We start from the raw sequence: 17339 nt of genomic DNA, 5'->3' as shown, positions 1-17339 counted from the left end.
AAGAGCTACTTCTGCCGCCTCTTTCACCTCTGCATCAACTCTGCCAAGGGAACAAAAGCACCCAAGGCACGAGCCTTTGATTACCTTAGCCTCACTAAGGGCACCAAGGGGGGAAAGCCCAAGGAAATACTCCGAATCCATACTCTCCGATGCCGATTCAAGCGACAGTTCAGCCATGCAAGTCATGACCATTGGAGCAACTTCAATCGATGAGCAGCTGGCTCAAATGAATGAAGCAATCGCAAGGCTAACCCGAACTGTGGAAGAAAAAGACTTGCAAATTGCAGCACTAGTCAACCGATTGGAGGCACAAGACGGCGATAAACCCGACCCAGAGGATGATCCACTAAAGGGAGGAGCTGGCGGAGACGAAGAACCCCCGGTGAAGAAAATCGATGGAAAGCCGGAGCCAGACCAAGCAGCAGCACTCATGAGATCTCTTTCTATCCAGCAGCTGCAAGAGATGATCACCAACACCATCAAGGCACAGTACGAAGGGAGCTCAAATACCTCCGGGTTGTACTCAAAGCCGTATTCAAAGAAGATCGACACCTTAAGGATGCCGAGGGGTTATCAACCACCAAAGTTCATGCAATTTGATGGAAAGGGAAACCCGAAACAGCACGTTGCCCACTTCGTTGAAACTTGCAACAACGCAGGAACAGAAGGGGATTACCTCGCAAAGCAGTTTGTGCGCTCGCTGAAAGGAAACGCCTTTGAGTGGTACACAGACCTAGAGCCTGAGTCCATCAACAGCTGGGAGCAATTAGAGCGGGAATTCCTCAACCGCTTCTATAGCACCCGCCGCACTGTGAGCATGCTAGAGCTAACGAGCACAAAGCAGTGGAAGGACGAGCCAGTCATTGACTACATCAACAGATGGCGCACTCTGAGCCTCGACTGTAAAGATAGGCTCTCGGAAACCTCTTCAATCGAGATGTGCATCCAAGGCATGCAATGGGGTTTGCAATACATCCTTCAAGGCATCAAACCACGGACCTTCGAAGAGCTAGCCACCCGCGCCCATGACATGGAGTTGAACATCGCCCATCATGGGAAGAAAGAACCGATCGCCGACTACAAGAACGACAAAGTTCTTGGGACAAAGGGGGAAAAGGCTGCATGGAAACCCACCAAGGAAGCGATGACGGTCAACACAGCTCCCGTCAAAATATCCACACGAGGCAAGGCGATTCAAACCGAAGCTTTTCATGATCAAGAGATGCGTAAACGCACTTTGAAAGAGCTTAAGGAGAAGACTTATCCATTCCCCGACTCTGATGTGGTTGCCATGCTGGATGACCTGTTGGACAAGAAGGTGATCAGTTTGCCTGAGTGCAAACGGCCAGAAGAGATGAATCGCACTGACAGTCCAAGGTACTGTAAATTTCACCGCTTCATCAGTCATCCGACAGAAAAATGTTTCGTGCTGAAAGATCTTATCATGAAGCTGGCTCAGAAAGGAATCATCGAGCTAGATCTTGACGAAGTGGCGAAGTCAAACTATACCACCTTCACTTCTGGCTCTTCCGACTCAAAGTTTTCACCTCAATCGCTGGGGGCATCGTCCAAGACAAGCAAAATTGAAGGATGGACTCAAGTCACTCCTAAGAAATTGCACAAGAAGCATACGTCTCCTCCACAAGTCCGCCAATCGGAAAGGGGGCAAAGCAGCTCTTGTCAACCTTCAAAGCAACGTGAACGTGTTGAAGATGATGAAATTTCGACATATAGATCGTCCATCCCCATCACGATGCGTGATTTCTTGCCCGAAGACTTCTTCAATCACGCAGTCAAAGCTCCTTGTTATGAAAATTGTGAGGAACGCCTCTCCCGGATTGCTTGACAAAATTCACAAATTCTCCTGGCCCGCACGAGTCTAAACTGCATGGCACAAAGCTCCTTGTCCGCACGAGCCTAAACTGTAGGACACACAGCTCCTTGTCTGCACGAGCCTAAACTGTAGGACACACTGCTCCTCGTTCGCACGAGCCTAAACTGCACGAGCCAACGCTCCTGGTCTGCACGAGCATAAAAGGCAACACCAATGCTCCTGGTCTGCACGAGCCTAAAAGGTGACAACCCAAAGCTCCTTGCCTGCACGAGTTGAAACTGCAAACGACACCAACACTCCTTGTCTGCACGAGTTGAAACTGCAAACGGCACCAAAAAGAAAATACCAAAAAAAAAAAAGTATGTATTTGAACTACGTTACGACTTGATCTCTTCTTTGGAAGGGTACGTAGGCAACTCGAACGTTCAACTTTGAGTGCAGTCACATCAAAATAAAGAATAAGAAATTTTATTAAAGTTTGATGTTATTACAATATTATTTTGTCCAAAAAAAAAATACTACAGCTTAAAAGAAAAAAAAAAAATATATATATATATATATATATATAATATATGCCTCAAGCAGATCAAATAACATCTGCAATTCCAACAGGCCTAAGCCTTCCTCCATTTTCACAGCTGCTTCCCCTTCCCAAATCCACACCATCAAATCCTAACCCGTGGCCCACCTTTTAAAGTTCAAGGCCCGGCCCAGGAAAATAGCCCATATCGGTCCACACCGCAGGACCAGGTCACTCTCTACACTGGAGTTGGCTCGTCCCAAGTCACCGACATGGTTCTAGATGTGACTCCCGTGGCCATCTTCACCATCACCTGTTGCTGCTGAGTGCTCAGATCGGCGCCATTAAATTGTTGGGTGCGATGCCCACGTCCACGGCTAATGTAACTCCGCCCAAGCTCTCCTTTAAATCCACCGTGCTCTCCGCCCCAATTCCTTCCCTCTCCTGCAAGCTCTCATCTCGACCAGGCCCATCGCAGCCATGCCAGAGGAAACGTCTGAGAGTGGGTGTGCAGAGAAATTTATACCCTCTCTGACATAGCAAGGAAGCTCCCCAAGTTTCTCTTTCAACCCACATACCACGGGCCAGCCTAGGGCCGGCATCAATTCCACTCCCGTAGCATCACCTCGCCAAATTCCTCACCATCATCATCTCTGTCTCTTTCTCTTCATCAAAGGCAGCGACGATTTGATTAAACTCGGGCGACACTCACAATCAGCTCGTCCAGACAGTCGTAGAGGCGCAGAGAAAACAAAACATTTTCTAACTGAAGCCGCTGAACTGCTCAACTCCAGGTCCGTCGCGAGATCTCTCCGTTTGGGTCCAATCGGTGACGGAAGTCGTGTCGCCAAGACAGACGATCGAGATCGCGATTCCTCTCCGTTTGGGATCGTGCGATCCGGAATGCAGCCCCGCCTACTGTGCCTCTGACCCTCACGTCTGCTCCAACCACCGTAATCGCAAATGACGTCGTCTTGTCATCCGATCCCAAACGGCACCCCCCGCTGTCGTCCCAGCCGGGGGAGAGAAAAAAAAAAACCGACGGCGTTGGACGATTCTCGGAGACTCTTCCAGAAGCTGTGGACCGACTGGACCAGATCCGGAAGCAGGCGGACGATCATCGGACCCTAGCCCTAACGTACGCGAGCTGTGCGCGGAAGCTGAAGCTCGAGAAATCGAAGCTAGTTCGGGTCTTCGCCGATCTCTCACGGAACTACTCGGATCTCATGAACAAACCCGTCGCATCTGTGAAGAAGTTGTCTATGACTTTGATTCAATCCCCAGACTTACCTGTGTATGCCGTTGGAGATGAGAATCGGCTGTTGCAAACTATTCTCAACGTCGCCGGTAATGCTGTGAAGTTCACAAAGCAGGGCTATATTTCAATTACAGCATCTGTTGCGAAATCAGAATCTTCAAGAGACTGGCGACCACCGGAGTTTTATCCAGCGTCAACTGATGGTTACTTCCACCTACGAGTTCAGGTTAAGGATTCTGGCTGTGGGGTTCTCCCAGAAGATATTCCTCATCTTTTCACCAAGTTTTCTCAGCCCCATGGATCCAATCAAATAAACAACGGTGCAGGACTTGGACTTGCCATTTGCAAACGGTTTGTAAACACCATGGGAGGTCGTATTTGGATTGAAAGCGAGGGGTATCGACAGAGGGAGCTTGGATGGCTTGATGTCGTTCTCGCAGATATCGAATCTTGCAAACAATGAGAGGACTGATGACAAATATTATAAAATGATGCAGCTGGACGACACTGAGATGCCACCACAGAAAGGGCAGGACATGCAAAACACTCTGGGAATTGGCGGCGACTCCGTTGGGACGTCCACGGAAAACCCGAGCGGTGGTTTGGCTGTTCACCATCAGTACTACCCAGGTGCTTCTCATGGGTACTTGTCATCTCTTACAGGGCTTCAATCTCTAAATCAATCTCATCCGTTCAATGTTGGGGGTGGGCATGATCCTGCCTCGAACATGAGCCTGCTGCAGGGGTTCAATCTCTCAGCTCCTGCACAGAATGGTCAGATGGTTCAGTCGCAACCACAGCAGCAGCGCAGTGAGCGGCGGTGTGCAGCAATCTCTGGCAGCCTGCTCTTCTTCACCACCGTTAGCTCTCCCCTTCTGCCCATCAGTTCCAAGCAGCAACGGCGACGGCAAAGTCTCCGACATCAAGGTTGCACCGCTCTTCTCTTGCCTCCTCCTCCGTCTCTTGCCTCGCAGCTGCCAATGACTTCAACAACCGCCGTCAAACGACTAGCCGGTCGTGAAGCTCGAAGCACCATCTTCTCCGTCGCTTGCATTTCCTCCCTGTACCATGTGGGGAATATATATAAAAAAATGAAAGGGGACAAACCAGTCTGGAAAGAAGAAGAAATGGTGGAATATAGGTGGATCAGCACCAGCATGTGCAAAAAAAAAAAAAAAAAAAAAAAAAAAAAAAAAAAAAAGGAAAGAAACGTCTGGCACCATGTGCAGGAAAAGAAAGAGCACCATGTGTAGAAAAAGAAAGAAAGAAACGTCTGGCACCATGTGCAGAAAAAGAAAAAAAAAAAAAATATATATATATATATATATAAAGAAGTAAATGGATCCTTGGTGGCTAGCACCATGCAAAAAAAAGGGAAAAGGTTTTGGAATGGTGGATCAGTCCATGTGAAAAATTAATATGTATGTATGTGTGTGTGTGCATAATATTATGCATGTTTACGGCAAAAAAAAAAAAAAAATGCATCGAGAGAAATAAAGTCCGTTTTTATTCATTTTTTCTGGAAATTTTACATAAATTTGCATTATACATACTTAAAAAAAAAAAAATCAAGTTTACAAGAGGGGATCTTCAAGGACAATCAGGTGGCGCCTCACAACTCGGCAGAGCTCCAGGAAGAGAAGGCGTCGGAGGTTGGCTGTTTGAAGCCTCAGCAGTCGGTACAGCCCCAGAAGACGAAGGTAAATGCTGCTGGAACAAACCCACAAACCTCCGATGATCAAGTAAAATCTGACAATCAGATTCCTGCATCTGGTCAATTTTCCTCTTCATATTTGTGGCATAGTTGTGTGCAAGCTTGTGCAACTGTTTATTCTCATGCTTGAGCCCTCTGATCTCCTGTTTGAGACTCATCACTTCAGCCGCCAACGATTCAACTTGACGGGTTCGAGCAAATAGGCGTTGGGCCATGTTGGACACAGAACCCGCACACTGCACACTAAGAGCCAGGGACTCCTTAACAGCCAACTCATCAGACCGCCTGGAAAGTAGTCTGTTATCTTTGGGAGTGACAAGGTTCCGGGCCACCACCGCAGCGGTCATATCATTCTTCATCACCGAATCCCCAACAGTAAGAGGACCAGTAGGGGATATGAAGGATGGGCGCCATATGTTGTCTGGAGAAGGCGGGACTGCCTCTTCACCAAGATTCAAGTCAAAACGACGATCGGAGGGCCCTGACATTTTCAAAGTGTTGAAGAAAGAAGAGGTCGGACGAATCAAGATCTTAGAAGTGCAAGAAGGGAGTTTTCACAAGTAAAATTCAAGTGTGCTTTGAAACGAATAGCGTGCCTCTATAAAAAATCAGCACTTGACGGGATTTCAGAGATCGAAGAGGCGAGCTCAGAATTCGAAGAGGCCATTCAAAAATCGAAGAGGCAAGCTCAGAAATCGGAGAAGCATCTTGCTTTTCCAGACGCGTCGGCACCCGTCACACGCAAACTCAGCTTTGCGAAAATCACGGGTAATTTGTCGAAGCACCGATCCCAGATATCGAAGAGGCGCCACGCTTTTTCAGCCACGTCAGCACCCATCACACGCAAACTCATCTTTGCGGAAATCACGGGTAATTTGTCGAAGCGCCGATCCCAGTTATCGAAGAGGCGCCAGCCTTTTTCAGCCTCGTCAACACCTGTCACATGCACACTCAGCTTGGCGGAAATCACGGACAATTTGTCGAAGATTTTTGGGTGAAGGAGAAAGCACGTGAAGTTTACTGTTCAATCATCCAACGATTGCCGACACGAGTGAAAGAATAGTACCTCTACAGGTATTAAGGGACCTCCTATAACTGTCCACATTCACCTTCCATAGCAAGGCAGACATACAGAGCCTTTCTTCATCTCCAAAAATGCTTTCCCAACGAAGCCTCTCGAGTTATTCAATGTTCCTTATTCCTTGGGGTACCTCTGCAAGCCAATGACTCCAAAGCAAAAGTATCTCATATCACCAGGGTAGAAAGCAAGAGTATCTCATATCATGCGTTCTCCCTGTCCTTTCCTTTGTCCTTGTTCTTACTTACAAAGACAAGGATAAAGAAAACAATATGCCGGAACCTCCACTCAAACTCGGGTAAGGAACCGACTGCTTGGAACCCTTCCCTGATTGCCTACCTGGCACTGCTCTCGAGTACTCGTCTCCCACTGCTGCTGTACTTCCAAAGAAGCTGTCACATCTACCTGGAGAACAGATAAGGCAAGTGAAAATGATACCTTGCAGCATGTGGAGACAAGGTGCAGAAGGAACAAGCAGAGAAGAATGCGGTCTGCACGGTCAACTCAGCAGAAGGAGTCCGAACTGAGGAACTCGAGAAGCTGCCACATCTGCCTGAAGAAACAAGCAGAGAAGAATGCAGCATGCACAGTCAACTCAGCAGAAAGAGTCTGAGATGAAGAACTCGAGAAGATGCCGCATCTGCCTGAGGACGGTGAACTCGTTTTGACCCTCAAATTCTTGGGTCGACTTACTAGGCATTGTGGGCTGCACGTGCCGATTCACCACCCTTGAATCAAATCCTTAAAGACCAAGTCACCAACTGGAAGAAGAGCCCATCAATCTTGAAGATCATACCGTTGACCAAACTGCTCAGGTGTGAATTAGAAAGATTGAACAAAGCAACAAGTCGTCACCTTCACCTCGTGCCTGCTTGCCATGTGTTCGAGTCAGCCTTCAAGAATCAAGCCCCAACGGCCCTTGAAGAAGCTTCCAGCCAAATTCAAAATCAAGCCTCGACGGCCCTGGAAGAAATCACAAGTCCGATTCAAGATTAAGTGTCTACCACCCTTGAATCAAAACCTAGTTCAAGAATAAGCTGTGGAAAATCAACAATTGAAGGAATCCAGAAAATCCTTCAACCCAGTTCAAGATCAAAGCTGTGGAAAGTCAACAAGCGCAACAAAATACGTGCCGATTCACCCACTACCAAAGCCAAAGATCATCTACCACATGAAGCTCCTTGTGGTCCAATTTCAACCTTCAAGATCAAGCCTCGATGACCCTTGAAGAAATTTCAAACAAAAGTTCAAGAACAAGCCTCAACGGGCCTTGAAGAAATCTCAAGCCCAATTCAAGATCAAGCCTCAACGGCCCTTGAAACAATCTCCAGCCCAATTCAAGATCGAGCCTCGATGGCCCTTGGATCGACATCTACAGTAAGGGACTTCAAAACGCATCTCCTACACGTGACAAGCACATGTATACGACGTGCCTTGAAGTGGGGGCATTTGTAGACATCGAAATTTCGTAAATAAATGTTGACCGGTAAATCAAAGTGTCAACGCTCATGTATTACATAAATTTTACACGTAGCGTGCGACTCAACGAAAATTGAAATGAGTTGGAAAAGTCATCAAATAGGACACGTGTCAACACCTGGCAGAAACGACTTATTTCATCTGGAATATTATATTCAAAATTAGGCCTTGGAAATTTCTATAAATACAAGCCTATTTCATTCATTTAAGGGAACCATTTTAGATTACACCTTGAAGCTCTGAAGCTCTGAAACTCCGAAGCTCTCAAGCATCCAGGTTCCCGAAGAATCAAGAAAGCTCTCTTCGTTCTTTGTTCTTTGTCCATCGCTCTTTCAATATCAAGCCCCGACGGCCCTTGAAGAAAGCACCATCATTCATCATCCGTTCATCCAAGATCAAGCCCCAACGGCCCTTTGGATCAACAATCATCCACCTTCAAGATCAAGCCCCGACGGCCCTTGAAGAAAGTGTTCTTTGTTCTTCGTTCTTCATTCATCATTCTTCCAAGATCAAGCCCCGACGGCCCCTTGGATCAACAATCATCCACCTTCAAGATCAAGCCCCGACGGCCCTTGAAGAAGGTGTTCTTCGTTCTTCGTTCATCGTTCATCCAAGATCAAGCCCCAACGGCCCTTTGGATCAACAACGTCGACAAATCCACACATCCAACCGTTCTTCAAGATCAAGCCCAAAAGCCCTTGAAGATCCGTTCATCACTGTTCTTCAAGATCAAGCCCAAAAGCCCTTGGAGATCCGTTCATCACCGTTACTCAAGATCAAGCCCCAACGGCTCCTTGAAGATCCGCTCAAATCCACCTTCAAAGATCAAGCCCACGGCCCTTTGAAGAAACTTCCAACAGTTCATCCAAGATCAAGCCCCAACGGCCCTTGGATCAACGAAACATCCACAAATCAACACCTTACGGAGATCGAATCAGAGGATCAAATTAGAGAGAGATTGTAACCCAAAATCATCATCAAACACAAATATTTGTTTGTGCACGTTGTTCTTGTCTCTTTCGTTTCAGGAATTTTCCGTGTTCACAGGTGTTTTGGAAACTAATTTGGTCTAATTAAATTAAGCTAACTAAGTTATTTTATATAATCATATTAACGTTTCTTTTAAGGCTTATAATTTTGGCGTGGATTAATATGAGTGGCAGGTGCAGGTCCTTATTAGTTTTAAATGTAAGGCTTTGAAAATAAAGCCCCTCAGCCTTGAAGGCTCGGTGCTAGGGTTTACACATGAAACATTATCTAGGCTAGCTTGTTGCCCAGAAAGTTGTACACAGAATAGAGAGAATCACTTATACTTTAGAGATAAAATATTCTATGTGTGTAAAGTTTTTGATGAGCGAGTTCATGTGCATATCATGTTCCTAGAAGATCTGTTCCGTGTTTGAGATTTTTCCAGGGTTTCATCACAATTCCATATCTTAAGATTATGTGTGGAAGATCCTGTGGAGAAGAGTAGTGAAGCGAGATTGTCATAGTGGCGAAAGACAAAGTAGCAGCTGTGTAAGTCCTGGGAGTCTTGGGGTGTCCTTGTGTGCTAGGCTAAGGTTGCGTCATGGTGCTTGCATAAGTCTATTATATGAGTCTTCTAAAGTTACTTTTCTAATAGTGGATTTGTTTCATTGGTTGTGTGCCCGAGGATGTTTCTCCATATGTTGATGTTTTTACCTCGCTAAATCCTTGTATCCTATGATTTAGTTTCTGCACTTTATTTATCTGTGTAACAGGATTGATATTTGCTTTCAATCCTGATGTCTGTTTATTATTTGCATCGCTCGTTACACTTGTTAATCACAACTTATTTTCTATTTCTACTGTATACATAATTAACGTGATTAATAATCCAAATTTATGAAAATTAGATTAAGCTTATTCACCCCTCCTCTAGGCTTTGTGTTACAACCTATTGTCTTCACAAGCTCAATTCACTTGCAGCCTTGCAACAATTTTAGCTTCACTAGTTATGAGAGCCTTTCAGTGTGATACTGTGATTACCTACTCCAAGTCCAAGACAGCCAACTTTGTGTTGGTAAATCTAAGATCACCCTTTTCTCTAAATACAATAATCCAATTTTGTGATAAGTTTATCATATGAGTAACTTCATTTTAAGTATTGTTAATGTTGGAATTTTTGGATCGCCGGGTCCGCCCCACTCTAACGACACTGATATTATCCCCAACTTAACTACGTGCACAATTCTCAGGTGTTGGATTTTATCACAAAAGGCCTCGGTGTTAGTTAGAGTGGGGTAATACTATTTAAACCTCTTTGGTTTTCTTGCACCCACCGATGTGGGACTTTAACACTCCCCCTCACGTGTAACCTCATTTAGTGGTTCACACGTGAAGATCCATATCGGTAATTGAAACTCAGAGGTCGACTCACGTTGGGCCCACATTTTTTCAATGGAACTCAGCGGTCGTCTCTTTGTTAAGAGTTTAGACTTGTTTCCTTCTTGGTGACAAGCTCATTGGCTTGCACGGGCCCGCAACCGTGGGCTCTGATACAATGTTGGAATTTTTGGATCGCCAGGCCCGCACCACTCTAACGACACCGATATTGTCCCCAACTTAACCACCTGCACAATCCTCAGGTGTGGGGTTTTACCACAAAAGGCCTCGGTGTTAGTTAAAGTGAGGTAATACTATTTAAACCCTTTTGGTTTTCTTGCACCCACTGATGTGGGACTTTAACAGTTAATTGATTCTTGCATACTTAATCATTTGAGGCTAACATAATTTTTTTAGTATACGATATACGTACCGAGAATGGGCTTCATATATTTTCTCCAAACCCATAAATCCTAAACATGTAAGTGATTTTCACACTCTCGTTTTTTTCTTGTCCACTTATTTTTTTAATTTATTCTGTAGATTTTTTTTTTATTCATTCAATTGTAGAACTACAAAACAATGACATAAGAGCAAAAAGAGAAAAAAGAGTGCAAACCATTTCCCCTTAAAGCATAACCACAGATTAATCCATCACTTCTTCATGCATATCATATATTTACCTTAATTAAAACTAAAATACAAGGTGGTTGGTGTACCCGTTTAACCACTTTTACTCATGTGAAGCATCAAAGACGAGAAGTTTCCAAACCCTTTCCTCTCCAAACATTTTCCCGAGAACCAAACAGAAAATAAATATTAGCCAAACACTTGAACAAAGATAAAAAAATGAGAAGTTTCCAAAACCTAGTGAAGAAGCAGCAAAGGGAACAGGTCATCATGACGAAGACTAACCAAAGCAAAGTCTCTACTGGGCCCCACCATCCACCTCCCCTCCTATTAAACCCTCTTCCTTCGTAACAAACCAAAAAAAGCCAACCAAGCCATAAGCGCTCTCAAAGAGCCCCCAGCGCGCGAGGTCCTCCGACCTCCGCCGCACATCCCCACACCCACAACTCCCGGGGCGGTGGCTGCGCCCATGTCTGAACCCCACCTGCCGCCTCCTCCTCCACCGCTCTACAAGCAGCGGTCGTGGTCCCCGGACGCATACCGCGACGAGGCATGGCACCGCCGCAAGAAAATCAACGGCAGATCGAACCTCCAGCGGAGCAAAAGCGTCACTGACGAAGACCTCGACGAGTTGAAAGCCTGCATCGAGCTAGGGTTCGGGTTTGACTCGCCCGAGTCGGATAAGCGACTCGCTGACACTTTTCCCGCGTTGGGACTTTACTACGCGGTTAACAAGAAGTACTGTGACTCGGTTTCTAATAAGTCTACGGCGACTACAACGACGTCGTTTTCCCCGACGCCGTCCGAGTGCGACTCGGCGACCTCCCCCATCGGCAGCCCCCATACCATTATCGGACCAGGTATGTATATATATTTTCACGTGATTTTAAAAATAGACAGGGTTTTGTTTCTTCTTCATTTATTCATCATGTTTATGATTCAAGTTCCTTACTTTCTGTTTGTTTCTCGGGAAAATGTAATGTTGGGTGAAGGAGATACGCCGCAGACGGTGAAGACGCGGCTGAGGCAGTGGGCCCAGGTGGTTGCTTGCACGGTGAGACAGGGTTCGTGAGGTGATCAATGTAACCAAACCAGAGTTAAGATTGTAACCAAAACATCAACGTCAAACTTTGTCAATGATTGTTGTTTATGGTTCCAATTTCCCCCCACCCCACCGCCACCGACTTTGCTTGCATGGATTAAAAATAAGGCCAAATGGGATTAATTGTCACACAATCTTTCTAATACACTATATCCACGGAATCATTAATCTGATTTGGCCTAAAAATAATAACGGGAGGGATTAAAATTTTGAAAAGCAGTTGTTTATGTGAACCAACTTGTACTAGGATGGATTGACTTTTTGCTTTTGGTTTTTCTTTGGTTGGTAATCTGGCAATGCTCTCATTCTATTTGTCTTCTCTTTTTTTTTTCTTCTCATTTAGTTGAATGAATTAATTAGTCTGTTTGTCTGACTGTTTATGTCCGAAACTTTGATTCTGTAATTTGAATGTAACAAATTATAATATACAAAGCACTACAACATGATGCCTTCTTTTTCTTTTTGTTTGTTTGTTTTTTCAATCAACGCATGCTTAGCTCTAGCTCACATAGAACTTTCCAAGAATATTCCTTGTCTTAATTTTTGATACTCTGGTTTAGATCATGAATATATAAATCTTTTAAAAAAAGCGGTAGAATTTTCATTACCAAGAACAACAAGTATAACAGGTATGGGTACATATTTTTCAGTAACAAATTTATTGATTTGGAGGATAATTCGTAAAAAATATAAATGAATTAAACCCTTATACGGCTACCACAAAAGACCATTAGAACCAAGATTGTTCCACAATAGATTTGTCACAAAAGACGATAGATGTGACAAACTTTAACACCGAGACCCTCACACAAAGCTACTGCAATAAGCGAGGCTACCAAAGATCGTCGAGGCGACACAAACCTGCTTATACCCTTCACTTTAAAGTGATTTTGAAAATGAGTCTCAACATTTTAAAATTCTCATATTGCATCATAAGATATTGAAATTGTACCAACTTATTTTTGTTAGTCTAATTGAATGTTTGATCCTTCAATAAATTGATGAAGCGATGAGCATGAGACTAACATATGGGCTGGAGCGATATGTAAACCATATTTGCGCCATATTTACAAAAAAAAAAATTGCATCAATTTAATGGATCCTCATGACCCATTTTGACCAATAAAAGGTCTAAATTGATACAATTTCAAAAATTTATAGTGTAATGTGAGAAAATTGGATCCTCATAGCCTATTTTGAAAATTAAATATTAGTCCCATAAAGTGTGGGGAAACTTCGTGGTCTTTACCTAAAAAAAATAAATAAATAAATAAAGGGTTCCATTCCTAAAGGATATAAAATATAATTAGCCCTAAAATAAATGTTAAATTATATGGACACTTTTAATCACAAGGAATGTTTTGTCTTTTACTTTTGCATGGTAAACTAAGGAAACTGAACAAGAAAGAGGAAGGCAGCTAGACTCATGCTCTTTCTTGAAGAGGAAGGTAGTGAAGTTAACTGTATAAGATTCTGTTCATATGTTATACTTTCATCTTAATCCATTAAGGTTTAAGATTACCTTTAACAAAACATTTTAGTTGGGTCGGTGATATAGTGCATGGATACTTTAGCTTGCTTATCGTGGATTTTACAGTAATTTACTCGATAATGCTTAAAACGGCAGATTACTTTAAAAAGCTATTCAACTTCAACAATGTCAATGAATATGTGGTTTTTAGCCTATTTAATTAAAAGCATTTGTTTTTGTAATCAACTTCTCATTTGAATTTCCACCCGTAATTTAAATAAATTTAAGAGTAAATAATCTTATTTTTCTTTTAAATATACTTTAAAAAGCTATTCAACTTCAACAATGTCAATGAATATGTGGTTTTTAGCCTATTTAATTAAAAGCATTTGTTTTTGTAATCAACTTCTCATTTGAATTTCCACCCGTAATTTAAATAAATTTAAGAGTAAATAATCTTATTTTTCTTTTAAATATATAAACTGAGTTTGAAGTGTCTCAATCGAAATGGCGTGTATGCTGCGTTGGTCTTTTGTTATGACTATTGAATTTAGGCGGTGGATTTAAATTAAAGTGAAGAAAACAGGTTGGCTCCAACAAGCACTACCAAAAACACTAAGCGTATGGTCTTTATCGTTGCCAAGATTATTAAAACTTTGAAAACATGCTCATGCCTATGACTTTTTATATGATGTATGCATACTGATTTAAAGACATATTCTACTGTAGCTGAAAATGGTACCAATTTTTTTACATGACTTTTGACACTCTTTTGTGAGTCCACTCCGTAATATATTTTTAATGATCCGAATTGTCTATCCTTTAAAACATCATTCATAGATCATCCTTGCAAAAAATTAGACCAATCCAAAATGATTAAGACATCCATTTGTGGTGAAAAAAAGAGGCTTTTTAGCCAAAGTGATCTCTGAGATTTGTGTAACTCCTCACTTTAGTCCCTAAGATTTGAAATAGATAGAGTTGGTCCCTGAGTTTGTCCGCAATCAATTATTTTGGTCATTAGCTAAAAAATCTCCATAAAATAAGAATAAAATGACAAAAATACCCAGTCAAATCATTTTGGCCTATTGTTTATTAAATTGAGGGTAATTTTGTCATTTTGATCATTATTTAACATAATTTTTCACTCAGGGAGCAAAATGATTGATGGTGGACAATCTCAAGGACCAAAGTGAGGAGTTATGCAAATCTCAGGGACCATTTTGGTTAAAAAGCCAAAAAAAAAAAATTACGGTTCTACAAACAAACCCTAAACTCTTAATCCATTTGTCATATGGATTCAGTTTGAGTGACTTTTGGTAGACATGATATCTGAGGGAAACCATATGACCGTTCTACCAAAAAATCACCCGAATCCAAAACCATATGACCGTTGGATCAAAGGTTTAGGCTTTCTTTGTAGAACCGTATTCGTCTATTTTCTTCACTACAAATAAATTTCTTAATGATTTTGTATTTGTCTAATTTTTTGTATGCATGATTGATATTCTAAAAGATAGACGGCCCGGATTGTTAAAATACATTATGAAGTGAGCTTCACAAAAACATGTGTAAAAAGTTATGTAAAAAAGTGTCACGAATCATTCCATATATATATCCTTACATGTCTTAAATTTACTAAGTGAATATGATATTATTTTAATCCACTACATTCCAAGTTTTGTTCCGTTAGTATTAAAAACCTCACATAAATACTACCCTACAAAAGAAAATGGCATCTAAAATTCCAAATCATTACTTGTAATTATCATGGTGGTCCATTTAGTAGAATTTCCAACCAATTTGCCATTGGTGTGGGCCGACCTGGGCCCAGAGTTGTGATCTGTTACAAGATGTCTGAAGACCCAATATCGAAATATGTGGTTGGTTGTCATGATTTTGCCCACTTCTCATGTCTCTGCAACACAATGACGTTGTACACTAACACTTGGGCACAGCATCTTGATCGGTTCCTGACACGCTGTGGCGATTGCAGTGATCGTTTTGAACACATGCATTTGATTATTAGATCATATATATGATTGCCCATGGTCATCTGAGTTTCTGGCTCAGGTGACAAGAAAGTCCAGGGTTGGATTCTTAGATTCGATGTTAATAAGGTTATCCTCTGCCGAAAAAACTATCATTCCAACCTTTTTTATTGCAGTATTACTGTGTTCTTAATTTTTTTTCTTTTCTTCTGATTTATGTTTTTTTATGTAATAAATGAGAAGGGGCACAAACATTGACGCAAGTGCTGGTGTCAAAACTTGGATAGAGCCTGACTAAGTTCAACATGTTATTTGTTCCAGGTGTTGATATCGGTCTCAATGCTGCGAGATGACTTGAGAAAAATAGAAAATAGACGTTTGGTTATGTAGGATCACATAGGTTTGCACTAAGATTAGACTTCTTAACCAAAATGAATGTACACCTAATGAGACTCTAGTTCGGTTAAGTTCTTTCTTATGCCTAAAGTGAACGAAGACTTGAAATCCAGTGTGAAATATGTGATTCTCTAAGTTTGTTGATGAAAACTGAATGTAATCATTCATGATTGAGTCAAGATTACAAACATTCATAAGCAACGTGGGCTGATAAGCCAATTTACAAAGTGAAAAGTAAATAGACTTCAAAATGTAAAGAAAGCAGTAAAACTCTAGCAAGATTCAAGTAATGAAGGGCAGGATAATACTAGAGGAGTCCGTCAATATTGCTAGTATCGAGTTGAGCTTGAGGGAAGACATCGCTTCAAAGAGGTGATCTAGGTTCATAGAAATGTTCGTCAACTAAACCATACTATGTGCTGTAAAGCAGTAAGAGTTTTAGATCTCATGAATTGTAGGTTGGATTCACTTGAAGAAAACTTGGGATTGTATTTGAAGAGCTAAGAGATTTGCTGAAGAGCAATTGGGTTGTCCTGAAAAAAAAATTTTGGTTGATTGAAGAATCACTTGAAATTTGTAATCGTAGAGATGGATTTGACGAAGGTTTTGAGCTTGAAAGCCTCTGGTTCAATTTGGTGAAGGTCCTCCATCATATTGATGAGCTGAAGCAGGGATAAATCAATTATTTGACACTGAAATAACTGAAATTCGTGGTTGGTGGCCTTCTTCTAGGATTCACGACGGTCGCATGCTGCTTTGGTGACGTCAACTTGTCTGGTGACGCGTTCTTAGTCATTTAGGGTGCGTTTGGTACGTGGGATGGGACGGAACAGGGTGGGACGGACGCGTTCCGTCCCATGTTTGGCGCGCTAAAATTATGTGGAACGGCTGTCCTGCAGGACAGAAATGGGCTAAATTTTGGTTCCGCGCTCCCCCCTGGAACAGGTTTTTCTATCCCGTGGAACACAAAATTCGTTCCCTCTCCCATTGTCTCTTTCCTCGGATCTCAGCCTCTTCGTCTCCTCCTTCTTCCTTCTCACTTCCATCCGACACTTAATTTCCAGATCAAGGCCTCCTCCGCCTAGGCGTTCACCGAGGCCAAGCAGCGGCCTCCACGACAAGTCTGTACGAGGTCCTCCGAGTCACGGCTAATGCGTCTCCAAAGAAGATCAAGTCGGCGTACCGGAGCTTGGCCAAGCAATACCACCCAGACGCGTCGCGGTCGGAGTCATACGATCGGATTTCATCCAGATTTTGGCCAAGCAATACCACCTAGACGCGTCGCAGTCGGAGTCCGACGACCAGATTTCATCCAGATTCACAACACCTACGCCACGCTGTCCGATCCGGCAACCCGAGATTTCACCCAGATTCACAACACCACGCTGTCCGATCCGGCAGCCCGGGATTTCACCCAGATTCACAACGCCACGCTGTCCAAATTCACACGTCGTTGGGTTTCAAACCGACGGGTTTCGAACAGAATCTCGCTGATGGGTTTCGAACTGACGGGTTTCGCA

General features: G+C 42.9%; 2 protein-coding genes across 2 annotated transcripts; both read left to right on the top strand.

Moving 5' to 3' along the window:
- Nucleotides 1-226: 226 nt before the first annotated feature.
- LOC139191225 (ethylene receptor 2-like) lies at nucleotides 227-4270 on the top strand. The gene is made up of 2 exons (XM_070811798.1): nucleotides 227-489; nucleotides 3211-4270. Exons 1-2 carry the CDS (start codon nucleotides 227-229, stop codon nucleotides 4073-4075), a joined length of 1128 nt encoding a protein of 375 aa, XP_070667899.1. The 3' UTR covers nucleotides 4076-4270.
- Nucleotides 4271-11208: 6938 nt separating this feature from the next.
- LOC103418350 (uncharacterized) lies at nucleotides 11209-12407 on the top strand. The gene is made up of 2 exons (XM_008356477.4): nucleotides 11209-11719; nucleotides 11852-12407. The coding sequence occupies exons 1-2, from the start codon at nucleotides 11329-11331 to the stop codon at nucleotides 11929-11931; spliced, it is 471 nt and encodes a 156-aa protein (XP_008354699.3). The 5' UTR covers nucleotides 11209-11328; the 3' UTR covers nucleotides 11932-12407.
- The last annotated feature ends 4932 nt before the right edge of the window (nucleotides 12408-17339 follow it).

The sequence above is a fragment of the Malus domestica genome, chromosome 02 (genome assembly GCF_042453785.1).
Source record: "Malus domestica chromosome 02, GDT2T_hap1".
In the NCBI taxonomy this organism is placed as follows: domain Eukaryota; kingdom Viridiplantae; phylum Streptophyta; class Magnoliopsida; order Rosales; family Rosaceae; genus Malus; species Malus domestica.
Note: the sequence above shows the minus strand (reverse complement) of the source record. Positions and strands in the feature narration are given on the sequence as shown.